The sequence below is a fragment of the Tripterygium wilfordii genome, chromosome 20 (genome assembly GCF_013401445.1).
Source record: "Tripterygium wilfordii isolate XIE 37 chromosome 20, ASM1340144v1, whole genome shotgun sequence".
In the NCBI taxonomy this organism is placed as follows: domain Eukaryota; kingdom Viridiplantae; phylum Streptophyta; class Magnoliopsida; order Celastrales; family Celastraceae; genus Tripterygium; species Tripterygium wilfordii.
The window spans coordinates 3,938,801-3,950,924 of record NC_052251.1 but is presented as its reverse complement, the minus strand read 5'-3'; the positions used below and the strand labels follow the sequence as shown (position 1 = coordinate 3,950,924).

The window sequence follows — 12,124 nt, the reverse complement described above, 5'->3', positions numbered from 1 at the left end:
GAAGCTGATATTCTTGCAGCGTTTCAAGACTTGTTCAACCAAGTATGGAATTTTTTTTTGGGGAAATTTGTGATGAAAAGGCGCTAAGAGAGTGCTCCAAGTTGTGGTGTGGGTTTCTGTGCTCCAAGTTGAAGAACCCTAACCCACAAATCGACAAAACCTACATACCAAAAAATACACAGAAAAACCTAACAACTTACCATTGTGATGGAGTAGTGTTCCATGTAGTTGCGATGTGCATTGTTCTTCCTTCCTCTACTATCCTCCGTGATCTGCAGCAAGCTTAGAGGCATGTGGGCGGAAGCACTAAGCACTATGTTTTTGGAAGACTTGGGGGTGGGGTGGGGTGGGGTGGGGTGGGGTGTTAGGAGCTGGGAAGTAAAAAAAGACAAGGTCAACGGAAAGTCAAAGGGAGTAGGGGTATGTTTAGTAAATAGTGAGGTGTGGCTAAAGTTTTCTTCAGGACTGGTGGACTGAAAATCCCAGCCCAGCCCGTGAAGAATTGTGGGCACTACTAGTTGACAATTGTTCAACAGGCCGTTCCGGCCTCACGGTCCGACGAACCGTTTGGTTGGTTTGACATCTCTACAAATATCGCACTCACTCTTTGTTCTACTCAATGACTTCATTTGTTCTTCTTGCGTGATCGTCAATTCTAGGTTCGCAACTCAATCTCTTTATTTTCAATCTCGCTTGAATTTCCATTTTCGCTGAATTTATTTTTGCTGGAAATCAGTTTTATTTTGATTATTTTTTTTAATTTTTTTGGGATTTTCTTGACCGTTATTTGGATTATCCATCAATCCTTTATAAGAATGACCCAGTGAGACTCTTTTGTGCTCTGTTTTCTTTTGAGGGAGAAAGTTTCTCTCATATGTGGGGTTTAGCTATCTGGGTATCTAGTATTTGGTCCATCTGTGATTTCTTTTGTTTCTTGGTGTTTGGATACTAGTGCTATATACGATCTTGACAGTTGAAATGGCTCGGTTGATTCTTCCTTGCAAGAGTTCGTCTTTGGCCAAGACCAGTCTATCGGGTTTTATCTCCTCCCCTGTGATTACCCATATCCCAATTTCACAATTGTAATTATAGACTTGCTTTTCGCTTGTGTTGTGTGTGTTTGCTGAGATGGGGTTGTGTATATTGTCGACTTTTCAAAGATGTTTGTTAGACAGAGTGGAGGATTGTACGTGTTCTTTCTTTGTCCTTGTGTTTTTTTTTTTCTTTGAGTGTTATTGCTCATACCTGTTATGGAATCAAAGAATGTCCTCCCAGTATTTTTACTCCCCGTGGTGAAGTTAAGGTTTTGATATGCCACACAATTGTTTGTTTAGATGGTTGCCTGCAAAATAAAGTGAAATGAAGTTGTTTCTCTTTCTTCTTTCTTCTAGTCATTGTGTCCTATTTTCTCCGTTCTTTGTTCTTTTGGGGTGTGTGTCTGTACAAGTGGACAGGAGAGTTATATAGGGGGACATGATTGTCATTCTAAAATGTTTATTTCATTTTCCACAATGTTTTGGCTGTTGATGCTGCACTGTGATGCCTTATCAATCAGTAGAAGAGAAGTTTTTTTTTTTTTTTTACACATATATAAACACAAATATCTTCAGATACAAATAATTTCTTAATAGTTTGACTTTCCTCTTTCTGGATCATGCATGCCCTGAAGAGTCATATATGCAATTTTACATTTTTAAGTCCTGGCCGGCTACCTTTTAGTAAAAGTGTTTCAGGTGACGCCCTTTAATCACTTATATGCTTTATTTATTTTATTTTTGGCAGATTCGAGCTACTTGCCGATCTAGTTGTGTTCAGAACTCATCAAATAATTTCTTCAAATATAGGCATTTCCTCACTTCACAGGTGTCTGCATAGTTCCTTTTCTTGACGTGTCTTTGCACCTATTGGGTTCTCAATACCAACCTATTATCTTGCATTTCAATTTAACTTATTTTTTATTTTCCATTTGTGATTTGTAGGCCCCTTTACAAAGGAATTACCAGTTTCCTTATCCTTCCTCATATGTGCGTCACTATATCTTCAACTGATAAAATTCTATTGTCTATAAGCATTCACTTGCACAGACCACAAGCAACAACATGCATTGACACATGTACTATGCATATGCTCACCTGTGAGTAGACAATTGTTTAACTTTCACGGATGTGCCTTCATGCTTTGCTATTTTGATCAATTTAACTTCTCCTTACTTCAGAGGGCTAAGGAAACAAGCAGGAGGTTTCTTTGTTCTGTTGCCACAGAAACCTTGCCAAAGCAGATTGAGGAATCCAAAATGGATAGACCAAAGGAGATCTTTTTGAAGGATTACAAGTTACCCGATTACTATTTTGATACGGTATCTGTGAACTTAACTCAATGATTTATGGATTCATTGAAATTTTTTCTGGTCTTTTGCTTCTGTTGTTGTGTACTAATGGACCTTTTGTTCAGGTGGATTTGCATTTTTTACTGGGTGAGGAGAAAACAATTGTTAATTCAAAAATAATTGTGTTCCCCAGAGTTGAAGGTAGTATCTTATCCATTCTTTCCTTTGAATTTGTAATCCCACTTATCAGACTCTAGGAATTTCTGTATCTTTAATACCTAGGTAGTCTAATGTCCATCATGTGTTCATAACTTACTTATGGCTTGAGTAGGACAGCCTGAAAGAATTCTATCTTTGATATCGTTGTAAAAAATTTCCATTTGGAAAATCCATCAGGCTTGTTCTACATGCTGCCTTAAAATATTGTTATGAGATTTGCTGTTCTTCCTTTGCAAATTTATGTAGAATTTTATTTCAAAAGAATTTTTTTGGTGGTCATTACTCTGATAGATTGTCATTTACTGGTGTCTTTTGAACAGGTTCTTCTTCCCCTTTAATTTTGGATGGACAAGATCAAAAGCTGCTTTCAATTAAGATCAACAAGAAGGAACTGAAGGTACTGTGTGATGCCCTTCCAAAATTCACCTTTGGAGCACTGCTTCTTTCCGGGGTGTAAATTGATTGCCAACAATTTTTCATTGCATTTAGGTTTTTTTATTCGTTCACTCATTTCTTTTTTGGTTGGAGGTCTGGATAGAGGGAGAAACATTCGGTTTTTTTAGCATATATTTTAATATGCTTGAGTGAATGGAAAAGAAGACATGGGTTGTTCATTTGTTTAAATTTGTTGATTGATCAAACGATTGTTTAATTGGGAGTTTGAAGTACTTAGGCTAGGTTATTTCAGATATACTAGTACAGCCAAGGGATTTAATTTGGACATGAGGTTCTTTTCTTCTTTTTCTCTTCCTCCTCTCCTCAGAATGTTCAAGGATGCGAAGCTCCATTTTTCTGTGGAATATGTATAGGTCCACTGATCTCAGTTTTCTTCCCCTTTTGTTTGGTGGAGTGAGAGAGCGATAGAGACAGACAGATTATTTTTCAACTTTAACTTGGTGTTTGTTTTTCCTGTCTAGGAGGAAGACTACCATGTAGACTCACGCCATTTGACACTCCCAACACCACCTGCTAGTACATTTACATTGGAAATTGTTACTGAGATATATCCTCAGGAGAACACATCATTAGAGGTGAAAATGTTTTCCTTTCACTTAGAAATTGTTCTTGTAACACCTATTGACTTGTTATGCCTTAAAATAATTTTGCCTTTCTTTGCAGGGGCTTTCCAAGTCGTCCGGGAATTTCTTTACTCAATGTGAGGCAGAGGGTTTCCGTAAAATCACATATTATCAGGTTGGTTTGTTAAAGTAATTTATGATTTTTGGTTAATTTTATTCTAACATGTCAAAACTAATATAGTTTTATGTGCATTTGTCTTGCTAATAGGATCGGCCTGATATAATGGCAAAATACACATGCCGCATAGAAGCTGACAAGTCTTTGTACCCATTGTTGCTATCTAATGGAAATCTCATACAGCAAGGGGAGCTCGAGGTGAACTACTATTGCACTGAAGGGGCTTCCCCAGCTATTCACCCTTTTTTGCTATGTAAATTTTATTGTACCATTATTGTTTCTTTCTCTTTTTTGGTTTCATTGCAGGATGGTAAGCATTATGCCCTATGGGAAGATCCTTTCAAGAAACCTTGCTACTTGTTTGCCTTAGTCGCTGGACAGTTGGAGGGCAGAGATGACACATTTGTTACCCGCTCGGGTCGCCAGGTGTCACTGAGGATCTGGACCCCTGCACAAGACGTACCCAAGACTGTACATGCCATGTATGCACTGAAGGCAGCAATGAAATGGGATGAGGATGTCAGTATCTTTGTTTTTAAACCTTCATTTTATTTTTCTGAAGCAAAAATAACTGCTCTGGTTGTCTTCTTTTTATTTTGTGCGTGTGTGTAACTGTGTATTCCGGAATTCTTATTTATTAATCTTCATTCTAAAGCCTACTCTGCTACCATCTTGCTCTACAAACAGGTTTTTGGTCTTGAGTATGACTTGGACCTCTTCAATATCGTGGCTGTTCCTGATTTTAATATGTAAGTTGCATTTTTTGTGTACCTTAAGAGATTCGTAGTTCTTTGTTGATATCATGGTACAGTGATCTTTTTGCTTCCGAAGATTCACTTTCTGATCCTACTTGTTTCTCAATGTTGGTCAGGGGTGCTATGGAAAACAAGAGTTTAAATGTATGTTCTCTTTTTCAATAAGTATTGTCCTCATGCTGTCAACGTTGATTTGTTTTTCTTCAATTTGTTATCATTTATATGTATATTGGATCACAACAGATTTTCGATTCCAAACTTGTCTTGGCATCACCTGAAACTGCCACAGATGGAGATTATGCTGCAATTTTGGGAGTTATTGGCCACGAGGTTGGTTATGAATATATATATATATATATATGTATATATATATATATGTATATATAGCTGATAAAGGATGGCATGCCGCTTTCCTTGCATCTAATATGTATGAATCCTATTAGTAGTGACTCGAATTTCATTTTCTTTTCTGCAGTACTTCCACAATTGGACTGGCAACAGGTTTGTGTATATCTTGCTGTAGATCTATCAGGTTCTCCCATGTTATATATATATTTTCCGTTCTTTCTTTTCTTCTATATTTTTCCCCTTTCGTTTCCTTGACATTATACATTTTTATCAGATATCCCTGAAGGGACACATTATGCATCTGTATATTATAATAGAACCTTTGTTTTAAATCTGTCAATTCGGAGTGCTGTTGGCTTTTGTTGTTTTTACCTTTTTTTAGGTGATAATCTTTGTATTACAATAATTTTATTACAATTTTACAAACTTCAAATATGTGATGCAACTCCAGTGCTAACTTGTGCTATCACAGAGTGACATGTCGCGATTGGTTTCAACTCAGTTTGAAAGAAGGTCTTACTGTTTTTCGTGTCCAGGTATAGTTTTGTCTTTTCTTCAGTCAGTGAGTGGCAGTTTAACGTTACAGTAGTGTCTTCATTTTAGCTCTTCAATGTAAGAAATTCCTTGTCATTTTAGGAATTTTCTTCTGACATGGGCAGCCGGGCTGTGAAGCGGATAGCTGATGTTTCAAGGCTGCGAAGTTCTCAGTTTTCGCAGGTTCCTTCTTTTCGTTTGTTTCACGTCTTTAAGTGACTTCTTAAGTGATGCGGGAGGAATCCCACATCGGTTGTGGATGACTCCAGGGTCCAGCTTATAAGCTTAGGCAACCCTAACATTGGTAAGTCAGTTTTCCAGTGCTTAGTTAGGCCTGGGCTTGTGGTTGGGCCTTGAGAGCCCATGCTTGTGTGGGCCCGTGTTGGTCTGTTGACTCCCCTAGGGCTTGACGCAGTCACGCTGGATCAAAGTGGTATCGAAGCCTAGGTTCGCGTGAGGGTCTGTGTGACCATGGCACGGTGCCTGTGGTCAGGCTGGGTTGTGCGCGTGGACGCGCTTGTTCTAAGTGGGAGGGATTGATGTGGGAGGAATCCCACATCGGTTGTGGATGACTCCAGGGTCCAGCTTATAAGCTTGGGCAACCCTAACATTGGTAAGCCGGTTTTCCAGTGCTTAGTTAGGCCTGGGCTTGTGGTTGGGCCTTGAGAGCCCATGCTTGTGTGGGCCCGTGTTGGTCTGTTGACTCCCCTTGGGCTTGACGCAGTCACGCTGCATCATTAAGTCTCGTTTTCGTCAGGTTCTTTAAATGTAATTACTGCTAACTTGAGCCATCCAGAGTTAGTTATCTTCATTTACAAATGCATCTCACTGGTTGTGGTACATCTAGGCTCAAACTTAGATCTGTTTTCTATTTCCTTAGGATGCAGGTCCCATGGCTCATCCTGTTCGGCCTCATTCTTACATAAAGGTCTGAATTGATTTTCTTTACCTGGTAGTTTATTCTTGTCACCTTATCCTGCTTGCTCTTGGTGTTTATGTTTGTGCCTTTTCTTTTAACAGATGGACAACTTCTATACAGGCAAGTTCGTATTCTCTTTTACTCGATGCGGAAGTTTTTGTGGACTACTTAAGTTTCGGTGTCTTGAAAATCTTCATTGCTTTTGACTCTCGGATGTTTACTTTCTCATGCAAACCTTGCTGAATTTTATTTTGGCACGGGCCCTCAACAATTTCAACTACAGTGACGGTAGGTTTTAGAAATTTGTCATTTTACCTCTACGTTCATTTGTTTGTCCATGCTTTGTTGATATGATATCTAATTGTTGTTTCTTGACGTCTTGGTTGTTTCTTTTTCTTTGACAGGTGTATGAAAAGGTTTGACTTTCTCGTGGCTTAATATACTTGCGGACAAGGATGGATGACAGGGCAATATCCATTTTTTGAAATTCATTAATGCTTCATTCTTATTGTCCAACTTTTCAGGGAGCTGAAGTTGTCAGGATGTACAAAACTTTATTGAGGAGTCATGGATTCCGGAAGGTAAAGTCTGAGAATGTTTCTAAGCCTGGTTTCCAATGATGTTAAGCCTGCTAGTGGTGGGAATTAACTACTAAATTTTTTGTATATATTGTTTTACTTCTCAGGGCATGGATCTCTATTTCAAAAGACATGATGGGCAAGCTGTAACCTGTGAAGACTTTTTTGCTGCCATGCGAGATGCAAATGATGCTGATTTTGCTAATTTCTTACTATGGTTTGGATCTCTTTATTTTTTTTTCCTTTTTTTTCCTTGAGTCTCTCTGATAGATTTATGCCTTTGCTTTTCAATTTAACAAAAAATTACAGGTACTCTCAAGCTGGGACACCTCTTGTGAGTGTTACTTCATCTTATAATGCTGAAGCCCATACTTTCTCCTTAAAGTTTAGGTATGTATGCTAAACACATTTTTGTAAGTCATAATCATGTAAGTCATAATCATGTAAAGCATAATTCAACTCCACATTGTGGGTGTAAGATTGTGTACTTCTTGTCCTTCTCCAACCCCGATTCCACTTTTGGAGGCTTGTGGATGGAAGTTATTTACCTATACCTTTATAATGACACATAAAATTCTACTTGGTGGGGGCTTTTTCAGTCAGGAGGTGCCACCAACTCCAGGGCAGCCAATTAAGGAGCCTATGTTCATTCCTGTGGCAGTAGGTTTGCTGGACTCGACTGGCAAGGACATGCCTCTCTCATCTGTGTATCAAAATGGGATTTTGCAGTCTCTTGCAACCAATAATCAACCAGTCTACACTACAGTTCTTCGAGTAACCAAGGTCAATTATAATTCTTATTTGGAATTAACATTTGGTTTCTCTTATTATCAGCAAACCTATTTTCACTGTTACCTATGTTAGACTTAGGAATGGATGTTGTACATTTTCTTTGTGATTTTCAAATATGAAGAGAAAGGTTATAATTCTAATTCAACATGTTCTCTCAGTTGAAAAATTAAGCAGACGGTTGACCATGTTGTAGCCTTCTAGTTATAATGTTAGCAGGAATTTGAGGAGGTGAATTTCTGCTTCTCATTTCTTGATTTAAGAAAATCAATTTCCTTTGTCTGCTTCTATCATAAACAAGTTATTGTTTAACGTGGAGTTATTGAGGTTTGCAATATTGGGAAAATGAATCGATATTCTGCTACTCTTTCTTTATATGCATCACTGAGAAAGGCAAAGGGAAAATCTAGATATCTTCTGTTTATAAGCTTGAGTTATGGAAAAAATGTATTGATTGAACGGATTAGCTGCATGCCCCAACAACTAGCTAACTCTTTACCATCTCAAAGTTTGTGATGGATTCGTTGAATGCAAGAATACTTTTTTTTTTTTTTTTTTTAAAGAAAGGGTATTACACCATTTACATGTAGTAAAGCCAAAATCAAATGAATATATGTTTGTGATGCTGAGATCAGAAGTTTCTATTCTGCTCATTTTCATAGAGGTAAGGTCTTTAACTTTGTGTTTTATTATCACATTGGGCAAATTGGTGACTTTTTGGGGGGGGGGGGGGGGGTTGGGGTTTAAAGGATGGAATCTCTCAACCAGTTTCAAAATGAGCTTTATAATCGAATCTATAGGCTATACCTTTTATTTGCAAACTCCATTCTTTTGCTAATCTTTTCATTGGTAATTGAGTACAGCTTTTTTGGTTTTGTGTTGAGCAGAAAGAAGAAGAATTTGTATTCTCTGATATATTTGAACGGCCAATTCCATCTCTATTGAGAGGTTATAGCGCTCCTATCCGCCTTCAATCTGATCTCCCCATTGACGATTTGTATTTCCTCCTTGCTCATGATTCAGATGAATTTAACCGGTTTGTCATTTTCAAAGCTTTTCAAAGTGTCAATAACTTATTTGAAAGTCAGTGACATGCGTAGAATTGTTTGTACCGGATCGGTTTCATGTTTCAGATGGGAAGCTGGACAGGTGTTGGCCAGGAAGCTGATGCTTTCCTTAGTGTCAGATTTTCAAGAAACCAAACCATTGCAGCTGTATCCAAAGTTTGTGGATGGGTTCAGAAACATACTCGGTGATTCAAGCCTTGATAAAGTATGTCTATGGTCTACCTCCCCAGTCCCCCTCTGTTCAATATTTTATCTTTTGGTGTGATGAAGGTGCAATATAGTGTTTTTCAAAATCTAATTTCACTACATAACTTATCAACTGTAATTGCATTACTTGTGCAGGAATTCATTGCGAAGGCAATAACCCCGCCTGGTGAAGGGGAGATAATGGACATGATGGAAGTTGCAGATCCTGACGCAGTTCATGCTGTTCGATCTTTTGTCAGGAAGCAGCTTGCCTCAGAACTCAGAGCAGAATTCCTAAATGCGGTATGTCATTTATTCTGAATGTCATTTCTGTTTTGGGTCTCTTTACTTTTTTTATCATCCTTTTCCTTCACAGGTCAAAAGCAATAGGAGCGCAGAAGAGTATGTGTTTGACCATCCTAATATGGCAAGGCGGACTTTAAAGAATATTGCTCTTGGTTTGTGTTGCTTAAAATTGTCAAATATTCAGGATGTGCCTGGTTTAACATCTGTAACTGATTTTGTCTTTTTTTCAAACCATCTATAGCATATCTTGCATTACTCAATGATCCAGAGTTGAATGAGCTTGCGTTGCACGAATACAAGACTGCTACGAATATGACAGATCAAATTGCAGCCTTGGCTGCCATAGCCCTGAATCCTGGTAAAACCCGTGATGATATTCTGGAGGACTTTTACAGTAAATGGCAACATGACTTTTTGGTAATTCTCGAGCTCAACAGTCCTTCGATGGGTCATGAATGAATTTGTCAATGCCTTTTTTTTCGATGCATTTTTTTTCTTTTTCTGTTGGTGAGAGGCACTTGAAGGGCAAATATCTGCAGGGAATTCTGGAGTTACCTTCAATTTGAGATAACAATTATGTTATGTTGCGATATCTATACATTGGGTTATAAAAATGAGTTAACTTACATCACAAATATTGTTCGAGTCATATGTGCTGTTCGAGTCATGTGCCATGAACTTTAAAAAGTACTTGAAAGCGTTAAGTGAAATGCCCGAAAATACCGTCATTCTAGTATCACTCAATGTATTTAATCCTCCATTGGTTATTAAACGTGTGTGCATGTTTGTCCCTTTTCTATTATTTGAATTGAACCTACTGAAACTATTATCCTCTTCTCGATACAGGACCTAGTGCGCAGGTTCTTCAAAGTTTCTGTTGTTAATGTATCTTCATCTATTTGTTAGGTTGTCAACAAATGGTTTGCACTTCAAGCGATGTCTAACCTTCCTGGTAATGTGAAGAATGTTCAGAACCTCTTGAATCATCCGGCATTTGACCTGCGTAATCCAAACAAGGTAAAAATATCTCTCTCTCTCTCTCTCTGACTCGTTTTTGTGGCATGATTTAATGTGCATCCTTTGATTATCAGTCTTGATGCCTATGTGAATGAATTTTATGTCTTGTGGTGACATAGGTATACTCCCTCATTGGAGGGTTCTGTGGTTCTCCTGTGAATTTTCATGCGATAGATGGGTCAGGCTACCGGTTCCTAGGAGAATTAGTGGTGCAACTTGATAAATTGAACCCTCAGGTTCGTTATGGATAATTCCCTTAAAATAAATGGGTTATGATCATTACCAAATGAACTAAGTTGAGACAAATAATTAGCAACTTTCCTTTTCTTTTCTTCACATCTCTTTAACATCTATGGATTGCAGGTGGCCTCTCGCATGGTGTCAGCATTCTCAAGATGGAGGCGCTATGATGAAACCCGGCAAAAGCTTGCCAAGGTAACAGATATAGTATTATATCCTCGACTTTCGCATGAACATAATCTAGTATATCTTGTATCATTGACTATGTAGTGAGTGAATCGATTTCTGTAAGTATTAGACCCGATGAAAGATGATGACTAAAGGATAATTATATTGCAACCCCCTGCTATTAGCTCTGTCGATGAATAAAGGTCTTTTGATGTTTTGCAGGCACAACTGGAGATGATCCTGTCTTCCAACGGGTTGTCAGAGAACGTCTTCGAGATTGCCTCAAAAAGCTTAGCTGTATAAACAATTTAACTACCAGATGCCCTGCGTGTTTTTTTCGTAATAAGAAAGTATGTTTTGTTTTGAGGATAACAACAGTAAGGACGATACAATGCTTTGGAGTTTGGACATGTCAATCCATGGAACCAGTGCAGTGAGTCTGTACAACAGACCATGCACTGTGTTTTGGGCCTTTTCCACTTAAATTGTGAAATTGCTTTGTGGGCCACTACTTTTGTAGAAATTATTCTGGCAAATATTCAATTTTGCATAAAAACAAATGGTAGCTAAACCATGGGATAATAGCTCAGTTGGTTATATATCTGGGTTTAAGGGTGATGACACTAAGGTCGGGGGTTCAAAATAGTTGGGAGTATTTCTTTAGGGCTTTCTTGGTTCCGTAGACTTGTCCACTTTTGGGAAGGGGTTTGGAGCCTTATTTCTTTCTCCCACGAGTTTTGGTCCAGTCTCACCTGTCATAACCAACTTCATCAATTTTCTTTTTCTTCTTTTTTTTGTGTGTTGTCTGGAGAAGTTGGTCTACGTCATTCTTTTGTAGAAGCAGGTTATGGTGTTGCTCTTGAAGAGACACAGTACAAAAAAAATACCAACTCATATTCAACTTGGCTATATTGTATTTGCATCATTACATCATCATCACAGATAAACACGAATATTTCCAATGGAATGGAAGACCTGTGCTGTGCTGTGCTGTGACCCCCCAACAAAGCTTTATGGGAATGGAATGCACAGGTCAACTATCTCCTTCTAGAATTCCAGCCGATTTGAAACTTGACGAGACCATAAATATTAAAGCATAAAAGAAAGCTGACGTCCGATTACCAAACACTCATTTCAGTTTTATTTGAAAGAGTGTATAAATGTAGCATTTTAAGTAGTTCTCTGAAATTGTAATAAAAATAGCATTTTATATTTTAACCCCAAAATACCTAATATTTTTTAGTCATGTTCTAAATATAACATGCTTTTAAAATAGGTACCAATTTTATTTTTTAAAAAATGTACCAATTTATTTTTTAAATATGTGACAATGTAATTTTTTCTTTTCTTTTTTAGTGTTGAACATGTCATTGAACAAGATCCTAGATCCATTGAAATGTGGACCAATTAAAATTTTTTTGATAGTTTCTGTTTTAAGATGAATTGTCTAATGCCCTTGTATATAATTTTTACAC

The 12,124-nt window shown here is 37.8% G+C and overlaps 1 protein-coding gene across 4 annotated transcripts; it reads left to right on the top strand.

The window, feature by feature from the left end:
* Window positions 1–549: 549 nt before the first annotated feature.
* LOC119987213 (puromycin-sensitive aminopeptidase-like) lies at window positions 550–11,155 on the top strand. 4 transcript variants are annotated; one of them, XM_038832050.1, is made up of 33 exons: window positions 552–659; window positions 1,783–1,863; window positions 1,980–2,024; window positions 2,216–2,356; window positions 2,452–2,527; window positions 2,866–2,942; window positions 3,463–3,576; window positions 3,665–3,739; window positions 3,833–3,940; window positions 4,049–4,261; window positions 4,430–4,491; window positions 4,614–4,641; window positions 4,741–4,827; window positions 4,973–4,998; window positions 5,318–5,381; window positions 5,482–5,562; window positions 6,260–6,307; window positions 6,400–6,418; window positions 6,582–6,586; window positions 6,703–6,714; window positions 6,823–6,879; window positions 6,984–7,093; window positions 7,186–7,266; window positions 7,476–7,659; window positions 8,553–8,701; window positions 8,799–8,937; window positions 9,075–9,221; window positions 9,295–9,376; window positions 9,466–9,641; window positions 10,131–10,241; window positions 10,361–10,477; window positions 10,605–10,676; window positions 10,872–11,155. In XM_038832050.1, the coding sequence occupies exons 4-33, from the start codon at window positions 2,294–2,296 to the stop codon at window positions 10,950–10,952; spliced, it is 2,664 nt and encodes an 887-aa protein (XP_038687978.1). In that variant the 5' UTR covers window positions 552–659; window positions 1,783–1,863; window positions 1,980–2,024; window positions 2,216–2,293; the 3' UTR covers window positions 10,953–11,155. The 4 variants fall into 4 exon arrangements, with proteins under 4 accessions (XP_038687979.1, XP_038687978.1, XP_038687976.1 ...); XM_038832048.1 differs by having other exon boundaries at window positions 1,980–2,134; XM_038832052.1 differs by lacking the exon at window positions 552–659 and adding an exon at window positions 893–1,053.
* The last annotated feature ends 969 nt before the right edge of the window (window positions 11,156–12,124 follow it).

Bases quoted from the DNA above. Each gene is read 5' to 3' on its own strand.
- LOC119987213 (XM_038832052.1), top strand. From the start codon at position 979: ATGGCTCGGTTGATTCTTCCTTGCAAGAGTTCGTCTTTGGCCAAGACC. The intron at 4,642-4,740 runs GTATGTTCTCTT...GGATCACAACAG, and splicing joins TGGAAAACAAGAGTTTAAAT to ATTTTCGATTCCAAACTTGT. The intron at 7,094-7,185 runs GTTTGGATCTCT...AAAAAATTACAG, and splicing joins TTTGCTAATTTCTTACTATG to GTACTCTCAAGCTGGGACAC.